General features: G+C 31.5%; 3 protein-coding genes across 9 annotated transcripts in view; all 3 read left to right on the top strand.

Moving 5' to 3' along the window:
* LOC145317405 (methylcrotonoyl-CoA carboxylase subunit alpha, mitochondrial-like) overlaps window positions 1–22,817 on the top strand; it is a 66,126-nt gene extending 43,309 nt beyond the window's left edge. For both annotated transcript variants that reach the window (XM_080158482.1, XM_080158481.1), the window contains one exon: window positions 22,727–22,817. The gene's annotated coding sequence lies outside the window, so the exon portion shown is untranslated. The remainder of the gene's footprint in view (window positions 1–22,726) is intronic.
* Window positions 1–26,249, top strand: part of dop (microtubule-associated serine/threonine (MAST) protein kinase dop) — a 256,094-nt gene that overhangs the window by 156,055 nt on the left and 73,790 nt on the right. The window lies entirely within an intron of this gene.
* Window positions 18,433–22,817, top strand: LOC145317406 (methylcrotonoyl-CoA carboxylase subunit alpha, mitochondrial-like). Its single transcript, XM_080158483.1, has 6 exons — window positions 18,433–19,112; window positions 19,340–19,470; window positions 20,413–20,496; window positions 21,440–21,511; window positions 21,861–22,036; window positions 22,670–22,817. Exons 2-5 carry the CDS (start codon window positions 19,384–19,386, stop codon window positions 22,002–22,004), a joined length of 387 nt encoding a protein of 128 aa, XP_080014609.1. The 5' UTR covers window positions 18,433–19,112; window positions 19,340–19,383; the 3' UTR covers window positions 22,005–22,036; window positions 22,670–22,817.

Raw genomic sequence — 26,249 nt, 5'->3', positions numbered from 1 at the left:
TTGTACATCAATTTATTGCCCATAGTCTTATCCTTAAGATACATGCAATATGAGAATATGTGATTTGTAATAAAATGCGATTCTTATGTTTTGATAATAAGATAAATGTGCAGAAATCAATGCACAACTTAATATGTATATTTCAAAAGTTCTTAAGAAATATCCAATTTGATTGAAATAAATAATTTTTGAGGTTTAGATGCTAGGGGCGCAGCTATTAATGATACATAATTGGCATGGCATTTTCCTAGTGACCTAATAACTACAGAAGTTTGGTGATATAATAGCAGCAGAACGTATTGTTGGGGTCACGAGAGTTATTATATAGTTATATACCTTAAAAAGATGTTTTAAAAATGGGGGGGGGGGTGGTTGATGAAAAAGGAGGTTTTAATGAACCCTAAAGGAAATTGTGAAAAGTTGAACCCTTGCTTTAGTTGCTTTGTGTAAATTAGTGGAGTAGAAACCCCCAGGGCGCCTGCCATTCGAGATATGGAGATAATAGAGTTTTATTAGAACTCGTTATTTATCTGTTTTAATTCTTATATCTAATCTATGTTCAAGAAGATGCATCGTATTGTATAAAGCTTTAAGAACGTCAATTTTCAAATTGTTTCATAATGTTCTTTTTGCCAGGTATTGAGGAGACATTGGACTGGTACTTTATACTGGTAACCAAAGTTGTATAATGAAATTATTCTCTCATAAACTTAAAAACGTTGATAATTTTGCTAAATCTTGATTGGTAGGTTCAAACTATTAATGTTCAAACCATAATTTGTGAAATGTAAAAATTTCCGAATGAAATGTTAACAAAGTTTAGTTTAAAGGCCAAAAATTTACAACGACTAATAACAAAACTTGAGATAGTTGCTAAATTACAAGCGAAATATAGATGTTGTCATCCATATTGCTAAAGGTCTAGATCTATATATTCTAATGTATGACCGTATATTTTAAGTAAAATTCAAGATTTATTTTACGTTTATCGTTGAAAAAAAAGCATATATCGTACTTATGTATAAAGGGTATAAATTGTTAACAACTTTTGGCTTGGTGAAACAGTTCTATTGATTTAAAACTTGATAAACTCATGCACCTCTAGATCGAATGGCATAAAAGACTAAAACACTCGACTCCTAAATGAAGCTTTCATGAATTAATTGAGGACTCAATTGCAATTGATTCAGTTGTTAGCGAGATCTTAATGGACAAACAAACAAAAACCTTACTTATTTGTTTAAAAGAATGTCTATCAAACGACTTTGCAATATTTTTAAGACTTGTACTTTCGTCTAATATAAAACCCAAAAGTGTGTATTTCCATTATTTTTGGACTGACAAATGGTCTTTAGTATCATTATACCATTTTATTTTATCGAATTCCCATTAAATAATATATCCAAAAATTAACACCCTAAATAATCTAAGTATTTTATCTTAAATTAATATCTAATTGATAAATATTTAATAATATACTCTGAAAAGGGCAACTCTAAGTCTTACTTTTATTGCTACAGTATTTGGATGTATTTTTCTGTGTATCTATAATATCTCCAAATATGCTGAAATCATGAGGCTATAGAATCGTTTTGAGTTGGTCCTTTAGTAATGGTATTTTATCAACATAATACAATTGTTATAAACTCATTAGCGATAAATATTACCATATGTAAGATTGGTCAGAATGTCGACGTAAATAATCTATGGATTTCATGTTAGTCCAGATCGATTCTTTGTTTTTACAGATGGTTTTAGCCCCTTTAAATGGATAAAAAATCCATGACTTCTAGTATACTAGTAAAAAAATTGAGCTCATAAAGCATCCCTTAAAAATACATATATGTATCTTTTAATTGATCATGGGCCAAAGCAACAACAGGGTGTGTGTGTTTGTGTGTGTGTGTGTGTATGTGTATGCGCTCGGTTGCATGCTTGAAAAGACGATTACGCGCGTTTTGAGCACGTTACATGGACCTAGGTGCATGCGGGTGTTTTTACGTTTGCGCACACAAAAAATCGTTTTAAGACTCTTGCCCGAACTCTGTCCTCAAACTTTTATAAATATACTCTCAAATTATTTGGCTTCCAAATTTGAGTACTTTTATTAAATCTCGATTAATCGTGGTAATCAATGATTTTAATCTACAGAAGGGATAATTTTCTATTAGAATTAGGATGATGTACATAAATTTATCCTCCATTCTCTGATCCTTTAAGATCCATGGTACTTTAAAATTACCTAAAACCTTTTTTATGAGATGAACTTTTTTTTGTATTTTCAACAAAATCCCAATAGCATAAAACCTACCATTGATTAATAATAACCTTGCCTATAAAGCTTTGACAAATCATTACAGCCATTTTTGAGATATTAATGGACGGACATACATCCAGCAACTTAGTATATTGGATTTATTATATAGCAAAGTATTTGCGGGAAGCTTAAAGCACCCGTATGAGTCATAGTAAATTAGATAAAATACAGGATAACAGAGATAAGAAAATGAAAATTAAATTGGCTATCAATGAATAAAGGAAGGGCTGTTCATTTAATTATGAAAAAGGACAGACAATGACAAGATTCAATATATGAGAATTTTATTATAAATAATAATTTATGAAAATATTCGCAGGTAGAGACATAGTTCTATGTGTAATTGGTTGATTAATGCCATGTTAAAAGCTAACTCCCATGACATTGATAAGTAATTTGTTATACTTTAAAGGGGTTTTAAGATAACTTGATTATTCTTTTATCCATAGATAGATAAAAGATAATAAGAGGGGAAAAGATGTATTTGAAAGAGTTTGGCTTTTATACAGTTTGAATGAGGTCTTTTTAGTAGTGCAGCTACTAAATGACTAGCTTTTTGCCGTACGTCGGTCTGTCCCTCCGTTATTTCATAAATGTAATTTATCTATTTCTAAATGAATGTTGACCTAACTTTTAAGTGCTATTTAAATACAAGGGAGAGAGAGGGAAGAGTCGAGAGAGCAGAAAATAACCATCCAAAGACGGAAATTTTAAATGTAATAGCATAAAACCATCTTGGGACCTATGTGAAGTTAAAAGAAAGATCTTATGGGACAAACAAAAAAAGCTTTTCTACTGTATATAAATGGATTAAAAAATAAAAAAAAATAACCTGAATATTTTTTAATTAATTTCTGCTAAAAATTTGCATTCACTCTTTTGTATGTAAATGTCTTATACCTACTATATTACTTTAAAAATGAATTAATTTTGTATCAATAATAGAACTTGTTGTTAGCTTTGTATTGCTACTATTCTCCAAAAATGTCCTTGTCTGTTTTTGAATACAATTGACTTTTTTTATTGTAAGACCTAAAAAAAATAGGGTACTTTTTTGGCGCTTTAGTAAAAAGTATAAAAGTATAATAAAAATATATTTACTTTTTTATTAACTTTAATTTTTATTTTTTAGGTAAGTAAAAGATGAATCCACAAAATTCAAAAAATATTTATACATAATTCTTTTTAAAAAAGGATGACAGCATCAAAAGCTAAGTTACTCAACACAAACAAACATTTATTATTTAAGGATTTTGAGGGATAAGATAAATTGATAAACACCCCCAATTATAAAACATAATTACTCATTGATCATTCTGTAGAACTAAATCATTGGTGAAAAAGTTTGAAAACTGTTAGTTTGTACAACTCAATAAAACTTATTGTCCCTGATGTTTAAGCCTACAAATAAAAGAAAATGTCTGTATAAATAATAATCAATAATAGTGAATATTGTCTTTTGAATAATATCAATTGATAGGTATATTATTACTTAAATCTTATACCAGATTTTCATGTTATTTTATAAAGTTAAACACCAAGCGGGCTAAAATAACGATATCCCCCTTCCAACCCCTTTACCACATCCCATTCCCTCCGTAATAGATAAACTTACTGACCAAAAAATGACAAGGGAAAAAGCAACCTAAATTGACAATTTTTCTTCTGTCAAAATATCCTCGTATACATCCATTATAATAGCATAGCAAATATGGCATTCATGACCACTTTTATTTATATAGTCGACACAAACTGTTAAGATTTTATGTCAACAGAATACCACAAGTTTTGACTGGGTCGTTATACAGTTAAAATAAATGAAATATACAGGGTTATAAACTTTTGATCTATCATTTATTATAAACTCTTTACTTATATGGAATTCAAATCATTAACATGTCATCAGGGATCTGAAGGGCTAAGACAATGGAATATAAACTAATGTATCTCTCCTATTGTGATGAACAAGATTCCCTTATGTCGATTATACTTATTGGTAAATTGGTTTGGACACTGTTAAATTATATAACCCTTTGAAAATTAAATATAATCCTTCAAATCTAACGAATGACAGAACTAGTTAAGAAAGCTTACAATATACAACAGTCCATTGCACCCTCCTTGAGTCCTTACCTTATTTTTGATTTTAAGCTGTTATTGTTGTAATAGTGCAGTCATAATTAAAGGGATCTTAAGGGATAAGACAATGGCGATAAATTGATGTACAATACATCCCCAATGATGACACGCTAAATTACCCCTTTTAAAATTAGTAGTTAAAATGTTTGAACACTCAACATAATTAAACCACCAATTGAATTTCAATAAAAGTCCCTAAAGTTGTTAAGCCAACGAATAAGAAAACGTTATTACTTATTATAAAACTTTGGGCACTAATGTAATAAACATCCCATTGTCCCCTCTCTCTCTCTCTGGCCAAGTAATCATTAAAATTGCGTTACATGATAAGTATAATATTCTTATAAATTATAAATATGTTGATCATGTCAATGTAAATAAAAGACAATAACATTTTGTTTTGATTTACTATTTATGATCAAAAATACTTTTCTCTGACTATTATCAACTTCTTAAAAATTACAGGTTGTCTACCAAAAATAATCTTAGTATTTTTTTAAGGGAAGTGGTCAAATCAGTCCAGTTGTTTTATAAATTCTGAGGAAAACCCTTTTGCCTAGGATCAAAAGAACATATCTAAATAAAAACTGTCTGTATATTTGTCTTAATAAGCCTACCAAAAACTTTATTTACAGTTTTTTAAATAAAATTTTCGGCCACCCTGAAATCTGTGACTGCATTTGACTTATAATAAATTCTTATAGATAACAAACACACATTTATAAACTATAAGAAACACTTTTAAACCGAGTTCGCTAGTACTTGCTGTATTTTTATTTTAATTTTCATAATTTAAATATTATTTAAGTTCGTTATATAAAGGATTTGTAATATAAAATTCAATATTTTGTCAAACTTATTAATTTTTGATAGAAGAACCAATAATGTTGTCGAATTGCTCCTTCGCGCTGTTATTGTTAGTCCTATTAAAGGGTTGGTCAAGTAGACTTTCTATATTTATTGGATTTTTAGAATGTTAATGTTCAATATTATTCATCGATTTTGAAATTAATATAAAGTTTCCTATAACAGCATGTTTCAACTTAATAAGCGTAGCAACTCTATAATCTTCATGAGAAGGGCTGTACATTATTAATTAAATTTTTTTAAATTAATGTTGTATACAAAATTTTATTTACATGATCGTATTTGATGAACATTCAATATATTGATTCCTGGTATAATCGGGTATAATATTATTAGTATCTGTGTATTATAATTTAGCACCTCTAATTTTTACACACACATAGACGCACACATAATCATCCTATTACTTTGTTATTGAATCCTAATGAACTAGTCCTAAATGATCTTGTATCCATTCCGTATTTGTAACTATAGATAAGATGAGATAACCAAACTTTGGTGTCAAACGTCCTGCAATCCAACAAATAAAATAGCTTTTTGAAATAGCGAAACAAAACATGTTTCATAAGTCTATTTTGATTACAGAATTGTTAAATTGCTTTAAAATTGGTAACTTATTTCTTATGTTGTCAATAAAAGAGAAATCAATCTTTTTTTATCTTAAAATAAATATTTCCTTAAAGGATATAATATTGGTTGCATCATAAGGACACTATGCTATTCAGTATTATAATATTACTTAAAACATAAGGACACTAACAGCTATCCAGTATTATAATATTAGTTGAAACATATGAACGCCAATTGCTGTACAAGGATATAATATTGGTTGTAACATAGTGACACTAAGGAATATTTTATTAGTTGTAGATTAGGCACACCATATGCTTTCCATGGATATACTATTAGCTGCACTTTATAGATACTATTAGCTGTCGAGAGATATGATATTAGCTACACTGTTTGGATACTATTGGCTGTCCAGGGATATGATATTAGCTGCACTGTATGGATACTATTAGCTTTCCAGGGATATGATATTAGCTACACTGTATAGATACTATTAGCTGTCCAGGGATATGATATTAGCTACACTGTATGGATACTATTAGCTGTCCAGGGATATGATATTAGCTACACTGTATGGATACTATTAGCTGTCCAGGGATATGATATTAGCTACACTGTATGGATACTATTAGCTGTCCAGGGATATGATATTAGCTACACTGTATGGATACTATTAGCTGTCCAGGGATATGATATTAGCTACACTGTATGGATACTATTAGCTGTCCAGGGATATGATATTAGCTACACTGTATGGATACTATTAGCTGTCCAGGGATATGATACTAGCTACACTGTATGGATACTATTAGCTGTCCAGGGATATGATATTAGTTACACTGTATGGATAATATTAGCTGTCCAGGGATGTCAATGGAAGTTAATGAGCTTTTACATGCACCACTGGACTCGCCACGGATTAAGGATTTGTGGGGGAAAAAAATAATTTCAGTAGAAAATTGTTTTAAGATAACTCAAGTTAAATGCTTTTACATATTTTAAATCCTTTATTCTAATAAATTTAGTTGAAAGTTTCTAAGTAAGATTCCTTAAAAAGCGAGTTTTCCCATTAGAGTAAATCAATAGGGGAGGAAGGAGTTAGATAACTGTATGTCCCCACTCCAATGAACCCGTGCCGACTTTCAATTTGGTTTTTGAAATCAACAAATAGCGTCGGAAATATTAAATCAGCCAAGTCGCTACAAAAGAGCAAAAAAGCTATATTTTAGCAGAAGAAAAAGGTCCTCAACAGATGACCTGATGTCTGGTTATACATCTATATTTATACATTTATTGTTTTCCCTACATACGATAAATAGTGATTTTTGGTTATCAATTTATCTATGTCCCTGTACATATAAGCACAATCAATCAAACACACACACACATACACACACACACACACATACACGCACACACACATGCACAAAGTTACATCAGCAGATTCTATCTCTACACAAAATCTAATTGAATTTATTTTTGTTTTACCACAAAAAAAAAGAGAAGAAAAAAAAACATTCTTTTTATATTTAGTCTTTATAATATTCTTTTTTAGTTATTGCTTTTTTTTAGAGGGGGGGGGGAGATAATACTTATGGGGCCATGTTTCTTAGGGATTAGTAGGAGGAAGGGGGAAATTCGTTCCCATAAAATTTTTAAAACTTTGGGTACTAGAATAATTCAATATCCAATTTCCCTTTACTCCCTGGATGAACTTTTATATTAGTCAACAAACAAGGTGGCTGCAAACATTTAACCAAAAGTATTAATACGGACGAACTGACAATAAAGCTTATTTATAGAGCAGCTGCGCTCTAAAAAAATCATATCTTACCCAATGCCTAGGCCTACAAAACCTATAAAATAATTCATAAATTTAAAATTAACTCGCAAGCCTATTATCCCGCTATACAACGCTTGTGGCTTCATAGAATAGAAAAAAATAGAATTATATCTGAGGAGGAGTTGGCCCTTACCCCTGAAATACTTTTGCAAACCCAAGACCAATACTAAGCTTTCTAAGAAAATTGGTAAGCCAATGCCTAAGATGGGACAATAATTTAATATTCCACCAAAAAACCTATCATTTATTTCAACCGTTCTTTGATCGAATACCAAAAAAATTTCTAACTTAAATATTCCATGTTAATTTAAAATTGCATGTCTTTTTCTATGAGCACAAACTATTAGGAATAGGCGGAATAATTAGGTATCTAGCACCAGACATAGATAGAAAGATAGATAGATAGGTAGATTAATTATATATCTTGATCTACAAAGAGTTAGACAATAGGCAAGTATATGTTTAAAGATAGAAAGAAAGTATGGTAGATATATAGCTACAATAACCAGGTTTTTTTTACCACATAGAGCTAGATAGATAGGCAGGTAGATAGATAGACACTGATATAGCTTGAAAGGTAAATTTAGGTATCTTGCACTAGACAGAGATAGAAAGAAAGATAGATAGATAGGTATACAGACACACATAGAGATAAATAGATAGACAAGTAAACAGAGAGAGAGAAAGGCAGATAAATAGACAAAGAGATAACATAATAGTTGCACCAAACTGAGATAGATAGAAAAGTTGACAAAAAGACAAATCTACAGATAGAGAGATAGACAAATAGATATACATTGGGTGTGGGGAGAATAGGTAATAATTGAAGGAGTTTAAGTGCAGTAATGAACACGCGCGGTGCGCATAAACTATTTCCAAACGCGCATAAACTACATATTTGGAAAAATACCTCATTTCACAAGTTATAACCCCAACCATCGTTCTACTGTATTTGACTTAGATATCAATAAACTGCTTATAGGTTATGATTATAATAATATCATTTTAAGAATAGCGTTATTTTGTTAATCTAGATTCAATGTTGTATTGTTTCGTGATGGTCTTCAAGTCGATACAAATATCAGAGTCCTAATTTACAAAAATCATGAAGGTGGAGGGAAATTTATACTGTTGCCAAAAGTTTTATTAACACGTTCTCTCATTCGTTGGGTATTTTAATTCATTTATATTTTTTAAAAAGAAGGGTTAATTAGTTTGTTAGCAGTTGTCCTCTCCCTTATAATCACTGGTTTAAACAACTTCATCTATTATTTTTTCAGTAGCGTGAGGTTATAGGTTGTTCTGCTTGAAAAAATGTAATTTTGTCGACTATTTTGAAACCCATTACATGGGTAACATTTTTCCGGCTTGTAGTTTTTTAAAAAGGTCACCTTCTTTTAGTTGGGGGTGACAGGGATAGGTTTATGGAGGTTAAATTAATTATTCCCCCCATAATATTAATCAGGGATATTAGGGGATAAGACAATGGTTAAGAAGATAAATTGATGCATGACCCCACTTAAATATTGAAACAAAATTACCCCTTCTGTAAAGATTAAAATGTTAGGTTAAAAAATTTGGACTTTGGACATACTTAGCTGAAAAGCACAACTGTCGTTGCTGAGATCTTTTATTCAAGAATAAAATCTTACTACTGTGTTATTAGCCCTTAACGAGGTCTTACTGTACAAACATTCATACATACATACAGACAGAGTATTATTTAGTAAAATTAATAAACAGACAGATAGACGTTGTACTGAATTGTTTTAAAATTATAATATTTTAATGATTTTATTAACTTTAGGTAAGTATTTCATAACAATATCACAAAATTTAGATTACTATGATGAAAAAAGGTAAACAAGAATTTATTTGATTAAATTAAATAAATCAATTATTATGAGATATCATAGCTTTGAAATAACAAGGACGACTGCTTTCCTATGCAGCATAGCAAACACATTAAAAATCGCTAATAAATATATTTAAAACTTTTTCATAAATTAAATCAAGAGAGAACGCTAATGGAGATTAATTTATTCAAAATCCCTCTCTTTCTCCCAATAATTACCTGTCTTAAATAACTTAAATAAAAAATTGAAAACTAAAAGTATAAAGTAGTTACGAATCTAAAACAGCCTGTAGCTTAAAACATATTGAAACCTTCCTTTTTGTATCTTTAAACTCATAGAGAATACAAATTATTTTTGGCATTACTTGATATTTTTCAAAAGAGCCCCTCCACCTAACCGTCACTTCGACCTCTTTTTTAATCATGCATAATTGGTCAAAAATCAAGGTTTAAAATTAATAAAAAATAGTACCCTAGAACATTTTGGTATAGTCCCTTTCGTGGCAACGCCTCTTAAGTGGTGTTTCGTCGTACTTTTACAGTAGCTTTTTTCCCATTTCTAGCCCCTGCGGGGGGCTCTAACCATGCAGGGCCAATTGTTTAAACCTGCGAGGCAATCACCTAAACCAACTTAACCTAAAATAACCTATAAAAACTAAAGTGAAAATACGACGAAACGTCCCTTAAGAGGCGTTGCCACGAAAGGGACTATACCCGAACATTTTTATGAGTCCAAAAAATACCTTTTTATAATTATTTTTTTTCTGGTATCAGGTTCAACTGAACCTAAAAGGATGCTATGATTATTTTGATGGATACAGCCAATTTAATTAACACAAAAAGGGGGGTTTTGCACCCCCAACTTCATCTTTATAACCCAGAGCAACTTTATCAGGCCTTTTTATGGATAACTTGAACTATACAAGAAAAAATCAAGGAGAGGGTCATGTCTTCTAAAAATAAATAATTTCTAACATTTTACATTGCAAGGATCTTAGAGGATGAGATAATGAATAACCTTTTATTATAGTAAACAAAATGATAAAATTTACTTTGTACAACCCAATCTAGATTTTTTGCTGCCAACAGTTTGTACACTCACAATTTCAATGTATTATTGACATTTTAATGACAGATAAAATATGGCATTATATATTAACGGTCAATACCGACATCTTATCGACATCTTATCGACATCGAAAAGCTGCTTTCTTTGATTGATATAATAACCGCAAAATAATATTTTATGAAAGCATGTCCTTCTTAATTTTTTCTAAAAGAAAAATGTTTTTAAAAAGCATATTTGTATTATACTAAAGGTGGACAGTTAGATAGATAAAGTCGTGTCATGTGTCTTTTCATAAGGAAAATGGGATATTTTAACTAGTTAAGAAGTAGATTTTAAAAGAGGCCTTGTTATTTCATACTTTTACCGTTTACTATCCGCAGAAAGCTGTCTATAATACGTTGCAATAGATAAGATTTATGATAATTTTTTTTCCTTGCTCTTAAAAAAAATAAGTTTGGTAAAAAGCCAAGTGCATTTTTTATTTTTTGTATTTGTTTCTGTAAAATTAATAAATATATCTAAGCATTCTGTCCTAAAACTTTTTCTAAGCAGGGAGGGAGGGTACAATAGGCTGGTTTTTTTTACACTAGTCCTCAAATTTTAACAATAACATTTTCTAATTCATTGAATACCAACTTTGGGGACCTAATTTTGATTGGTTTTCAAAACGTTTAAATCAATATTTGAAATCTCCAGAATGGATTATTTTGTGTATGCTCAATGTCATAGGGGATGTTTATAGATTTATCGTCATTTGTCTTATACCTTTAGATCCCTGGTAAACAATTATACTTCGTATTTTCACTTTTTAGGACCTTTGACCATTCTTTTTCCCTGGTTGTCTATTAATTTTTAACAATCAAACGTTGACAACGAGATAAAATGATGAGAGACACCCTGTGGACCGAGAATGTACGCAGGTTTAGAAAGTACAAGAGCAAACAACTCCTAAAATTCCCCTTCTAAAAGTTGACTTAATATTACATTTTAAGGATATCTGTTACATTTTGTACATTTTAGTTGATAAAAATATTTGTAAAACTCAAGAAAAATCAATTAGTTCTGTACAAAATGAGACAATAAATAACCCACCACCATTGACAACCAGATTAAATTGATAAACAGAATAGTTCCATAAATTAAACGGATATGCCGTCTGAAAAAAATTCCCGTCATCCGAAATTTTATACATTTGGCAAAAAAAATCTGTGGAAAATAAATTGTTAGTTTACTTTAATATTATTTTAAAAGGGGGAGAAATAATTTTCTTTTAAATGATTAATCCATTGCTTCTCTGAAAATACTTGGCTTTGTAATAATCTTTAAATATCAATTCTTAATGATCAAATCATTTAAAAATAATTAATGCCTTTTTTAAATGGTACGTTAATATGAAATTTTTTTTTGAATATGATGCTTTTTTTTATTTTCAATCTTTTTTAAAATTTAATTTATAAAACATATTAAACAGACTTACAGATTTAATACATATTATAGAGAAGATTCTTTTGTATTGTTATATTTAAGCACTTCTTTCATTTTAAAATAAGACATTAAACAAGGAAACTAGATTAAAAAGATTTCTTATAAAATCATTTTTATTCCAATAAAAAGACTTACAGACAATAATTCCTATTTAAATATACAGTGTAGTGGCTTTAAGGACGAACAAGCAGCTAGGCTACTAAAAATCCTTTTATATCACAACACCACTTTCATTTAAAAGACTTAAAATTACAGTAAAACTAATAAAAGATGACTGACAGACAGACTAGTAGCTGCGCTACCGAAAAAAATCCTTTTAATATCACGACACAACGTGTCCAAAAGTTGTAACTCATCAATTTTAGGAGCTTAGGGGGTGTTCATGTAAGTCAGCTTGACAGCATTTTGTCATTGAAAGGACTATTAGCTTTCCCTTTCTTTGTTTGAAATTTATAAATTTATTTATTGGCTATTGTGATATCAGTTTTTTTCAGATATGAAGAAACACTTACAATAGAATCAAATTCTTAAAATCATCACCCAACAACTTTGCTTTTATATTCATTATTCTCTTTAAAACAGCAATAGAAGGAAAGGGTTCTTTTAGTGCAATAATATTAATTATATTAGAATTAAAAACTAATGAAAGGATTAAGGTATCCTAAAAGATTGAAACTTATCTATCTTATTAGGTCTTCTGATTAAACTATTATTCATTATAAAAAAATATATGTATATTATGTTAAAACCTTCCAAAGATTTTTCAAAAATACCTTAATATTTTTAAATTTTAACAAAATAGAAATGAGTCAATTCTTGCAGTGACAATTTAGAGTCTAGCCAACAGAATGGATATATTGTTACTTGGATCTTACACAAGATTTTAATGTTCTTTAATAAAGTGAAACTTGCAGTGGGCTAAAATAACGATTTCTTTCTTCAACTCCCTTTACCCCATACCTTCCCATACCATATTGGATGAACTAACTAACCAATAAACGAGTTCCATGTTAGCAAGCTAGATTAACGACATTTTTCCCCTGTCATTATATCCACGTATATTCAACATCCAATGCCAACAGATAGAAAAATGGTGTTTGTATGGAAACCCATTTTTGGGGAGATATGATATAAAAATTTCATATTAAATTGATCACATTAAGAAAATTAACAACTCATGCTGATATCATATCAACATAAGACTGTACTCAAAATATTAAGAAAATAAATTTATTTCATGTCGAAGAGGTCAAGGAGTCACATAAACTAATAATTCCCTAATGTAAACGAATATTTGAATCTACTGTTTTGTATAGACTCAATAGTTGTATAAGAGATGAATTGATCTTTGTTTAATCCAAAAAATTACCTATAGAGGGCACTACTGTTTTGTACTTTAAATCATAATTTGTTCTCGGCAATTGCAGCCATATTTTTAGCAATCGCATCACTCTATACACTATACAGTGGTCTTTTTTTCAGCTAGGAGAAAAAAAACACAGATAATGTATAGAACATTAATTTTAGTATTGGTAATCAATCCTAAAATATTTATGCCGACTCACATAAAACTGAAAAATGTCAGGGTTAATGGGGTAATGAAATGAAATGAAATGAAATGAAATGAAATGAAATGAAATATTTATTTTATGACACATACAAAAAAATATATATACATTACATGGTATAATCACAAACAAACAATAAAATTGATCATGATTACTTATAGTTTAATAATAAAGATAATAGTATTCACATTCAAAATTCGTGTCAAAGGACTAATTAATCTCTCTCGAGGTAATATTAAGTAGCCTTTGCAGATAAGAAAAAAATGATAAAAAAATATAATAGATAACATGAAGCTTAATTATTTAAAATAAGAACTTACGCATTATATATGATGGGGATTATAATGTGGAATTGTAAGGAAGGGAATTGGAGGGGAAAGTAACATGATGTGTGTTTGTAATATTGACTATAAACATTTATAATTAATAAGAGGGGTAAATCAGTGAAGACTTGTAGAACAGACAGAATAAATGTTTTACATTCTTAGGTGGCAAGAACGGCAAAGAAGTCTATAACATGTTATGTCTATTTTTGCTAGAAGGCATTTTTTTAGCTTACTCTTAAATTGATTTAGGTTTAAGGCATTTTTTATATTATCACGGTCGTCAAAACTGTTCCATATCTTTGGAAATGAACAAATAGGAAGCCTCTCTACTAAGTTAATTCGAGAAAAGGGGACAGTTAAATTATTATTGTTTCTCAAAACGAAGTTACCATTTAATTCACCTCGTCTAGGCCACATATTATTAAAAGACCTTGGCAACAAATTATTTTTGTACTCATACATAAATTTTAGTTTGAAGTAATGAGCTAGAGATTCAAAGGGTAAAATATTGAGATTTTTAAATAAAGGACTAGAATGGCTATAGTAGGTTGCTTGCTTAATACATCTCACAGCCATTTTTTGTTTAGTGATTATGCCAGTAAGATTTGTGGGTGATGCACATGAGTAGATAAGGATTCCATAAACTAAATGACAATGAAAAATAGAGTAATATAGAGCTTTGAGAGCTTTTTCAGTGAGTAGACCTTGACATTTTCGGAGACAAAATAATGATTTAGAGAGCTTTTTGTTTAATTCATTTATATGAACCTTAAAATTCAAGGCTGGATCCAAATAAATACCCAAGAATTTTATAGCTGGAATATCACTTTCATGGTTGACAAAGTCAATTCTATGTCTAAGTAAAGGGTTAGGGTTAAGGGTATTTGGATCATTATCATCAAAATATAGATTGATTTCATTCCATGGAATAAGGGAGGGAGTAGGATAAAATATAGTGAATTTTGTTTTGTTGGGATGTAAAGACATTTGATTAGCCCTAAACCACTGGGAAATATTTTTGAGTTCTGCATTAACAAATTCAACAAGCTCATTTAGGTTTTTACCAGAGGCTAATATAGTAGTGTCATCACAGAAAAGTAGGACTTTTAAAAGTGTTGACTTAGGCAAGTCATTAAAAAATATAAGAAACAAAATAGGACCTAATATGCTACCTTGAGGCACTCCACTATCTATCTCTAATGGATCAGAGTCAAAAAGGCCAAATTTAACAAATTGATTTCTATCTGTTAAATATGATTCAAACCAATTAAGCAAGTTCCCATTAATACCAAATTTCTGTAGCTTCATAAGAAGAGTATTTTTAGGCACACAATCAAATGCTTTGCGAATATCACAAAAAATTCCAATAGTATACTCCTTATTATTCATAGCTTTACTTACATGATTGAGTAAATGAATCATAGGATGATATGTTGAATTATTTGCCTGGAATCCAAATTGAAGTTCATCAATAAGATTATTATCAGAAAGATAAGCTTGCAAATTAATGGCAATGAACTTTTCTAGAATTTTTGAAAAAATAAGAAGAAGAGAAATTGGCCTGTAATCATTAAGATTGAAAGGATCTCCGCCTTTTTTGAAGACAGCTGTTACTTTAGCCATTTTGAATTGTTCAGGTACAGAGCCAAGTTCAATTGATTTATTGAAAATATGACATAAAGGATCTAGAATTTGTGAAACGACTTTTTTCAATAAAAAAGATGATATTCCAAGGTAGTCACAGGATTTTTTTAGGTCAAAATTATTAACAATTTCAGTTATAATTGCAGGTGTGATTGGGGGAATGTTAAATAGGTTGCCAGATTCTTCAAGATAAGAGTTAGGGGATCTCTCAGTAGGGGGTATAGCCTGTCGAATGTTAAAAGCAATGCTAGAAAAATGCCTATTAAATGCCTCTCCTATGTTCTTATCACCAATGATCTCATTACCATCAACAATAATCTTATTAGCTGAAAATTTTCTTTTTGAATTCAAACCAGCGACATCTTTAATAATTTGCCAACTCTTTTTAAGATTGTTTTGGTTGGAGACAAGTAGATTACTATAATATAACTTTTTTGCAGTTTTCAGAACTTTGTTATACACGTTTTTATATTTAGTATACAATTCCTTATTTTCAGTTGTTGGAACTTTTGCTAATCTAGATTGTAATTCAAATTTCTTATTCCTAGACCTTAATATGCCTTTGGTCATCCAATTTTGGATCATGTGGTAGTTTTTATTAAATCGAATTTCCTTAACAGGAATATTTCTCTCAAAAGAAGCTTGAAATAAGTTTTGGAAGATAGCATAGCTTTCTGTGGGGTTATTTTTGGCATAGACTTCATTAAAAGACAAATTACTTAAGTCATCTTTAAAGCTTTCAATATTAACGTCAGAAAAATCTCTAGTGGAAATTACTTTTGGGTTTGTCTTATGTTTATTAGTGCTAATAAAATGAAAAGTTGAGAAATGGTCGCTCAAATAAGTAGTTATTACTCCAGAAACCATTTGATCCTTAATATCATTTGTCCAGATGTAGTCAATAAGCGTAGCTGTATTGTTATGGGCTGAGACTCTTGTAGGGTTAGAGATCAGCTGCAGGAAGCCAGCGCTAAAAAGCATGCTGACAAAATCAGCTGTATAATTATGTACATTGTAAGCAAACAAATCTAAATTAAAGTCTCCACAAAGAATTGCTTTACATTTTCGCTCCGTGATAGAGTCTAAAATGCCTTGAAAATGTTCCAAAAATAACTCTATTTGCATATTAGGTGTAAGATTGTTTAACCCAGTGCTAGGGGGTCTGTAGAAATTACCAATAACAAGTTTTTTCCTGTTGCTAAACTCCAATTCTATGAACAAACTTTCAATAATTTTTTCATGAAAAATAGAATACTCATTTAGAACAGAAAAATTTAAAGATTTGTTAATATAGAAAGCTACGCCTCCACCCACAAAAGTTGTTCTTGTTTTAAATAGAATAGGATGATATAAAGAAATTTCAAACCCAGGTTCTACGAAATACCAGAAAAAAACAGTCGTTTTACCAGAAAAGTGGTAAAGCTGGTCAACCTGGTAAAATATACCAGTTTCGTGGTAAATTTTACCAGCAAAAATTTTAGCCAAAAAATTAGTCAAATTTTACCATTTTTTTTGTAAAATTTGACGAAACAAAAAAACCCGTTTTTTGTGTTTTAAATAAAAAACAGCTCTTCATAATCAGTTGTAGTACTTTAAAATAATGACTTCTATACAATGAAGCCTAAATTTAAATTTTTTTTTTTTTTTTAATTTTACCACTTTTGGAAGTTTTACCAAAAATGTGGTCAATTTTACAACTCTATTTTTCAGGTTAAGTCCGAATTTTCGGACTTAGACAAAAAAACGCAATTTTGTCAATTTTTACCAAAAAGTTAGTAAAATTTGACAAGGTATTTTTTTAGGCTAAGTCCAGATTTTTGGACTTTGCCAAAAAAAAAAACATGGTAAAATTTGACCAACTTTTTGGTAAAAATTGACAAGGTAAATTTTTAGGCTAAGTCCAGATTTTTGGACTTTGCCAAAAAAAAAAACTTGGTAAAATTTGACCAACTTTTTGGTAAAAATTGACAAGGTAAATTTTTAGGCTAAGTCCAGATTTTTGGACTTTGCCAAAAAAAAAAACTTGGTAAAATTTGACCAACTTTTTGGTAAAAATTGACAAGGTAAATTTTTAGGCTAAGTCCAGATTTTTGGACTTTAACAAAAAAAAAACTTGGTAAAATTTGACCAACTTTTTGGTAAAAATTTTTACTTTTTATTGAATTTTTTCGCATAAAAGAAGCTAACTTTTTTTTAAAACCTTGAAAATTATTTCATCATTTCTTTTAAAACATCCTCCCGCATCGTCAAAAATATATCAAATTTAATATTTACTTATTTGAGCTAGCTTCATACGAATTAAAATTAAAAGAAAAAAAATCCAGGTCTGTGTGTTTACGCAGATGTGCCGTGTGCATTTGAATTTATCGATTTTTCATCTTTAATATAAATATAAGCTTTCGTATATTCCCCTGAATGTTTCTAAAAGAAAGACAGAGATTTCGAATTATAGAGTAATTTCGCTACAAAACTTATATTTTTAAGTTTTGAAATTTATGGCACCTCTGTGCACGCATGCGCTATTGATAAGCTTATGATTATTTGAATATAGAGTGCCAAAAATAATTATTAGTTTTGATTCAATTTAATCAAATATTTTGAATCAAGAAGTAAATTACTACTCAATTTTCTCTAAATATTTAAATTTGTAGAATTTACAATTTGTTTGGAAGATTTTTTTTAAGCAAGATGTTTAAAAATGTGGCAAAATTGTGGAACAACAATGTTTCATGATTTCTATATTTATGTTGTCTTTGCCAACCGGAAATACCACCGAGATGGGTTTTTAAAAGATGAATGCCACATTTTTTCGGCGTTTTTTAGACATTAATTGATTGAACGTTGACGATAGAATTTCAAACAGAGTATATAACATAAAAATACTGAATTTTAAATTATTTTTTTAGCAATTTTTCTAATGTCTAACACAGCTCTAAAAAGATGCATTAATTAATATGCAGCAAAAATGGATTGAAGATAATCTTTTTTTTTCTATGAAGGCCGTACCATCAAAAGCGAAATAATTAAATAAATCATTGTATACTCTTTTAGATTTCGCGAATGTCGCGCTTGTTATTCATAGCGTAAAAAATGTCGAAAAAACGCGGCAATATCTTTTAAGAACCCGGCCGGAAATAGATTCTATATGGTTAACAACTATATATATATTTAAATATTTTTTTTTAATATTGAATGCACTATATTTTTTTATATTCTATCGAATATATATTTTATATGTCATTACAAAACTATATTACAGTTAATATTAACATTAAAAAAAAAAACATCAATTTAAACTTTCGTAACCCTGTAATTAGGTATTGGCGTTAGAAGTACAGTTCACCACGGTCCACGCTTGGGCTAGCATCACTCACCAGCATGGCTCTGCCTAGGCTTATAATGAGAAAGGCCAGGGTATTATTATTACAGGTATTGTGTCTTTAAAGGGACTGTGAACGTAAATTTTTCTCATCTTAATATCAAATTTTAACATTATCTTATTCATAATATCTCACAGATAGAGCAAAACGCGCTTTTGTTTGCTTAAAAAACGGCTTTTTCCGACGATTTTTATTTGTTTCCTAAAGTGGCACCTCCGCCCCAACCCTTCCTTTGTTACCTACATTTTATTGTGTTTTAGTCAAAATTTATTATAGGTATTAAAACTGTGGCAGTTTACAGTGACAGCGACAGAAACTCTATGCATGTAGCCATGGCGGACGAAGCTGTTAGAATTGGTCCAGCTGCCTCACAACAGAGCTATCTCAGGGGAGATACTATTTTAAAGGTATATTATACCGGAGAGAGGAGATACTGTTTATTAAACTAGTGCCAAAAGTTTTATAATTACGTTTACATTTTCGTTGGTTTACAACTTTCGACATCAGGACTTTAGTGAATTTTGATTGGTTAGCTCAATAGGTTGAGTGTTCGAACGTTTCAACCACTAATATTAATCCAAGGGGTAATTTTGTTAATCATCATTGAGGATTTACATCAATTTATCGACCATTGTTTTGTCTTATCCCTTTATATCTCTGACATTATACTGTTAGGTATTAGTTTTAGATGGACATTACAAGAATTGATTGATTAAAATAATCCTTAAATAAAAGTAACAGGATGTTTGTTTGTCTTCGTTTGTAGCGAAATATCTAGCGTACGTACACGTCTCTCCTCTACATTGAAGCTTATTGTATGTCTCGGAAAGGTTTTAATTTATACATGGATTTTTTTATAGGCCTAAGAAAAATTACCCCAAAAATTTTATTTTTTAAAAACTTTGAAAAATTAAAATTCAAGGTAGTGGGTCGGCTCTTTCCCAGCCCCCCCCCCTCCCCACACCTTTCACATTGCAAAAAAAATGGGTGTTGTTTTTTGCTTAATGGTGTGATTGATAATTTAAATTGAAACTTGGAAGAATCTACCTATTAAGATTTAGAATAACTCTTATATGCATCATCCTATTATATAAAGCAGTAAGACTTTTTTTCTAAATAACTACTGATCCGATTGGGTTCTCTATTTTAGGTAGGCATCACATAGGTCCTGAGTTGGTTTTATTCTATTTTCTGATCATATTTAAGCCTTAAGATGGATTTTTTTTACTTTTTCTATTGAAACTAAAATAAAAAAATGTTGGGATCTATTTCAACTCACCACTAACTCAAGTGCCCCTAGAGGCCTCTAGGGGCTTAGTTACTATTGACCATACACTGTATTATCTTAGGTTGCGGCAGAAACCGGCTCCGATGCTGTACATCCTGGCTATGGATTTCTCTCCGAGAATGTCGAGTTTGCTAATCTTTGCCAGGTAAATGCAGGGAGGGAGGGGACAATGGGCTGTTAACTACACGTGTCCCCAAACTTTTATAATAACGTATTCTTATTCGTTGGCTTAACAACTTTGGGGATTAAGTGATCCCTGATTGGTTGGCACATTAAGTTGAGTGTCCAAACGTATCAACCACAAAAGGTAATCTATGTAAGGGGAAATTTTGTGTATCATCAATGGGGTTGTACATGTACAGTACATCAATTTGTCGACCATTGTCTTATCCCTTAAGATTCTTGGGTAAATGGATATATTATTACCTGGATGTTACACCAGTTTTTCATGTACTCTAATAAAGCGGTACTCACAGCGGGCTAAAATAAAGATACACCCTTATTCCTCCCTTACAACACCCCCTTACCTCCTTCTGGGTAAACGATCTGACCAATATATGAAGTCCATGTTAGGAACCTAAATTCATGACAACAAATTTCCATGATATGTCATTAATAATATCCACGTGTATTTTATATCCCTGGACAGGTAATATTTTCCATTTGACTGCAGGGAGGGAGTGGATATTAGACTGGAAGTTATACTGGTACCCAAAGTTTTATAAACACGTTAGCTCACAACTTTAAATCTTGATTGGTTCATTCAAACTAGCAGTGTCTGAACTAATCTAAGGTGTTGTTTTGTTCAATATATTTGGGGATTTATATATGTATATTTCGTTCATTATCTTGTCCACGGTCATTAGTGTGAGGAATGGGGTTGACAACACACCCCTTAAAATTAAAATTATGTAGATTCCCCCCCCCCCCCCGTTTTTTAAAAACCTCTAAGATTACATCCCTTCCCGTAAAAACCCTGTGCACGCCACTGTACTGCTTACGTTTTTTTCTGGTTAATTTCAAGAATGTAATATTATATTAATAAGAATGATACCTACCTTTTAATTTAAATTTTTTTTTTTTATCAGGAGAAAGGAGTTATATTTGTTGGTCCACCGTCCACTGCCATTAGAGATATGGGTATCAAGTCTACATCTAAGGTAAATGATAGAGTAGCTACTCAGGAACTTATTTTGGTTGATTTCAAGTAGAAAAAAATAACACTCTATACTATACCGGAGTAACAGGATGTCTGTTCATTTGTCCTGTACGATCTCAATCTTCTGGTCTTCCATAATTTTCAGGGAATGTTTATGCTGTTTTTTTGGCGGGGGGGGGGGGGGGGTATGACACCGCTTCTTGGAAAAATGACCTCGAATATTTTCATTGGTAAAAACCCTCCAACCATCCTCTTTTAAGACGAAACACAAGTAGGCTCTAGGAAAAGCAACTGTGTATTTAAAAGAAGTCTGTCGTTACAATTTTTCTAATATTTAACCTGTTTTTTAGATGATCATGGAAGCCGCTAACGTACCTGTAATCCACGGTTACCACGGAGAGGACCAGAGCCTGGACACCTTGAAGGCGGAGGCAGACAAGATCGGGTTCCCTGTTATGATGCCGAGTAGTATGGACACAGCATGTTCTTGTTAGCCAGGGATGTTGTTACTGCTTATGTTTTCCAGGTAAGCTTTCCCTTTATTTTTTCTCGTTCTGCGTTTTCAAAGATGTTTAGTTAGATAAGTTTGCTGATTTTTTTGCCACGTGTCAAGATGCCTGTAGGAAATGAATGAGGGGGGAGAGGGGGAGTCGAACCTACACACTTTTATTTTTGCTTTCAAAAGAAAAAAATTTAGGTGTGAGAGTAAGGGGGGGGGGGAAGTTCTGACACATTTGCGTAAACAGCGAGTATAGGCTTTATCTTTGGGACGGACGGACGGACGGACGGACGGACGGACGGACGGACGGACGGACGGACGGACGGACGGACGGACGGACAGACATCGTTCTACTTTGTATTATAGATTAGATATTTAGTAGGGAGGGATGGGACATTGGGCTGTAAATTACACTAGCCCCCAAAGTTTTCAAATAACATTTTCTTATTCTTTGGCCTAACAACCTTGGGTACTTTTATTGATTTTTTATTGGTTGGTTCATTAAGTTGAGTGTCCTAACATTTCAATCACTTATTGTAATCTACAGAAGGGGTAACGATGTGTATCATCATTAGAGATGAACATCAATTTATCAGCCATTGTCTTATCCCTTTATATCCCTGTAATTATCTAATTAACTAATGAGCAATTTTATTCCAGGTTGAATATCAGTGCAATACGAGGTCGAATGGGGCCGGTGCCCAGCAAATCCAGGAGGTTGCGCAACAGTTTTCGCGGCCAGAGCAGTAGAATCAAGAAAAATATGTTTAAGTGTTGTTTCAATCAATAAAGATAAAAATGAAAACAATTTTTTTTTATTTTTGCGATTTATACCTACAAGCGATGTTTTTCTATAATTAAGGTCGTTTTTTACCACTTTCTCGTGATTTTTACCACCCGTTTTTACCACAATTATTGGTAAATTTTTACCATATTTACCCTATTTCTGGTAAAATTTTACCAGTTTAGGGCAAAAATATTACCAGGTGTTGAACAGTTTTACCACTTTTTCGGTAAAATCTACCAGAAATTTGCGGTAAATTTTACCAAAAAAGTGGTAAAAATTGGTCAAAATCTGGTATAAATTTGCGTCCTAAAATGGTAATATTTTACCGGAAATCTGGTAAAATTTTACCGATAATTGTGGTAAAAATCGCTGGTAAAAAGCGTCACAGAGTACCACCAAAAGTGTTTTTACCACGATTACGGTAAAATTTTACCACCTTTTAAATCGTATAGGCTGGTAAAATTTTACCATAAAAGTGGTAAAAACTAGGTTTTTTTATGGTATTAATTCCGTCCTGGGAAAATGGATGGAATAACAATGGAATAACATTCTTGTAAACAAATGATGTCAAAAATAACCCCTTTCTCTTTCCAAAAATGAATTAGATCAGAAAGGCTAGAAAATTTAGAATTAATAGATTGAATATTTAAACTGAGGATAGAAATGTTTTTTGAATTTTTAAATTTTTCACAACATTTATCAGGAGAATAGTATGAGCTCTGTATGTCTAATTCTCGATAAATATCAACCTCTTCATTTTCTTCAAAAAGCAATCTGTGAAAATTGTTGTTACTTAGATTGTCTGTCCCAAATCTATGAAATGATTCATTCATTTATAATAAATCCAATGTATAAAGAAACAATATACAAACACACAAACCAAAAGTAAGAAAGGATAGAGAGGGGGTGCAGGGAAAGGAGGGACTGGATAGGGGTGGGAAAAAGGAGGGGGGGTGAAAGTCATAAATACATACAGGTGTACAAGGGGTGTAGGGGTTGTAAGAAGGATAGGAGAATGGGAGGGGGTAGGTATAGATCTTACACTTCCGGTAATACGGACAATTTTTACTATTTTTCATATCCTATATTTGGGGTGTCCAACAAATTTTAAAATATTAAAATCATTAAAGAAAAACAAATGTTTTTTAGAAGAGGTATAAAAGATAGTTTGTATGGTACTGAATAAAATCCTAATTATTATAATAAAATATTTTTTTATCTAGAGCTAAAATTATTGTATATTGAGAAAAAAACAGAGGAATCAGATAAGAATTAATGCTAAATTTAGGAGAAAAAAAATAGGGTTTTTTTTTATTTAAAAGAAGATTCTTGTAGGAATATGTTGATATATCTAATCTTTAAATGAATTTACATTAAAGGTAGAGCAGGCAAGATCATTATCATTTGGCAATAGACCTTCACCTTTTTCAATTTCACCTTTTGTAGCTCCATTCTTTACCTCCTGCCAGCTGCTTTCCCCTGAATCCTTATGTTCTCCTTGGGCTCCACCAGCATGCTGTCCATCCCGACCAGAAAACTGTCCACCACGCCCTCTACCACGTCCTCCAGGAACACCTCCACGTCCACCAGGAACACCTCCACGTCCAGCTGGCACTCCACTACGTCCACCATGTCCAGATGATTTGCTCCAAGGCCCTCCATTGCCTCTAACTGGGCCCTTAGATCTCAGTTGGCGATTATTTGTAGGAAGATCTGCTCTACTTTTTCTGGAGGGTGATGAGTCATTGTGGGAGGCAACAGCTTTGTCAACCTCTGCTGTGGGATCTGTCCTTATATCCTCAACAAAGAATACCTCTGAGAACCCAGCTCCAGTTTCATTAGACTCCTCACCTTTGCTGTCAGCCAGAGAGAATCTCAGGTTCCCATCAAATGCCCAAGCAGCCTTAACCCTAGGGTCTTGTTTCAGGGCCATCAGATATTTATGGTTCATTGCTGTAAGATCAGGAAATGCAGAATAAAATTTAACACCCATTGTTGTCTCTGCTGCCGTTGGATTTGGCATAAATTTTCTCTTATATTTGAGAAACAGATTTCTCATATACCTTGACATGAATCTTATGATGATAGTTCTTGGAAGATTATCTCGTTTTTTACCAACAAAATGACCATTTGAAAGGAGATCAAAAACTTTAGGAACAGAGTCAATCTTTGTAGGGCCCCATTCTGTGTTCACATCAGTGTCTTCAGGCTTTGGGGTAAGCTTCCTCAGCACAGGCTCAATGATAGCATTGTAGGCAGTAGTTATGCATGCCTCATCAGCTCCCACTTTCTTAACTAGCTCAGAAGAGACAGATAGCCCATGAATTCTAATGGTCCAATTGCGATTATACTGCTCATTACTGTTGCAGTATAACTTTAAATCACTGCAACATTTTTTGAGGTTTGACTTATCCAGAGATATTTTTGAATCACTTTTGTTAGCATTGCATAACAGTTCTTTTAGTTTTTCTGGCGTCACTTTATTGTCAATGAGAATTTTAGTTAAATCCCCAATATTACTATCACTTTGTTGTTGTTCAACTTGATTTGTAGCCATTGTTAAAATAGAAAATTGTTGGACACCCTGTCACCAATAATTTCTATTTATAGGTCATACGGGATATGTTTATTACACGTCCGTTCAGTCTGGCGGTCAACTATCAAAGTAATTGTCAAAAATATCTTTATCACCCTACTATCCCATTATAAAAAGTAGAAAGATCTTTTTGTCTGAAGCTTGGGATTTTATTAATTACTCAACTGATTAAGTTCTCCTTTTTAGTTCAACTGTAAGTATATATGACTCAAAGGAAGGTTGGTTATGGATGTTTTATTATTAAACAACGATTTAATAATCCTTATACTAAAGTAACAGGATGTTTGTTTGTCTGTGTATCTGTGTGTCTGTACTGAAGGATCTCGCTAACCGCTGAACCGATCGGGTTCTCTTTAACAGGGTAGATTCTCATAGGTCCTGGGAAGGTTTATAACTATTTTGGGGGAGGGTACCACGACCCTCCCAAGAGAAATCGCAATAATTCGAAAAGAATTGAAATATTCCTGCCGCATAGCGTCGATAGCGTATGAATGTCTTTACGTAGCATAGTGGCGCTGCGTAGAGACATGAATTTAACAGCTGATTGACCATAGAAAATTATTTCTCAAATTAGATATTTAAAATAAAAAAACCATTTAAATGCCACTAGAGGCCTCTAGGGGCGTAGCCGCTAGTTACTTTATAAAGTAACATTAATTCGAATTATTTTTTTTTACATTTTCTAATTCCCTTAACCTTATATGAAATAATATGGTTTACAAATATACAAGGGTATTGGGAACGGAAACTGGACAATAAGATAATGTTCCTTTATTCCCCTTAATATTTATAAATTAATTGTGCCTTTTTTAGTTGATTATGGGCTGGAAGACAAGAATGTAGATTATTTAGTTAGT

This window comes from Acartia tonsa, chromosome 4 (genome assembly GCF_053477335.1).
Source record: "Acartia tonsa isolate MP-2025a chromosome 4, ASM5347733v1, whole genome shotgun sequence".
Taxonomy (NCBI): Eukaryota; Metazoa; Arthropoda; class Copepoda; order Calanoida; family Acartiidae; genus Acartia; species Acartia tonsa.
Note: the sequence above shows the minus strand (reverse complement) of the source record. Positions and strands in the feature narration are given on the sequence as shown.

Bases quoted from the DNA above. Each gene is read 5' to 3' on its own strand.
- LOC145317406 (XM_080158483.1), top strand. From the start codon at position 19,384: ATGCATGTAGCCATGGCGGACGAAGCTGTTAGAATTGGTCCAGCTGCC. The intron at 20,497-21,439 runs GTAAATGCAGGG...TTTTTTTATCAG, and splicing joins AGTTTGCTAATCTTTGCCAG to GAGAAAGGAGTTATATTTGT. The intron at 21,512-21,860 runs GTAAATGATAGA...CCTGTTTTTTAG, and splicing joins GTATCAAGTCTACATCTAAG to ATGATCATGGAAGCCGCTAA.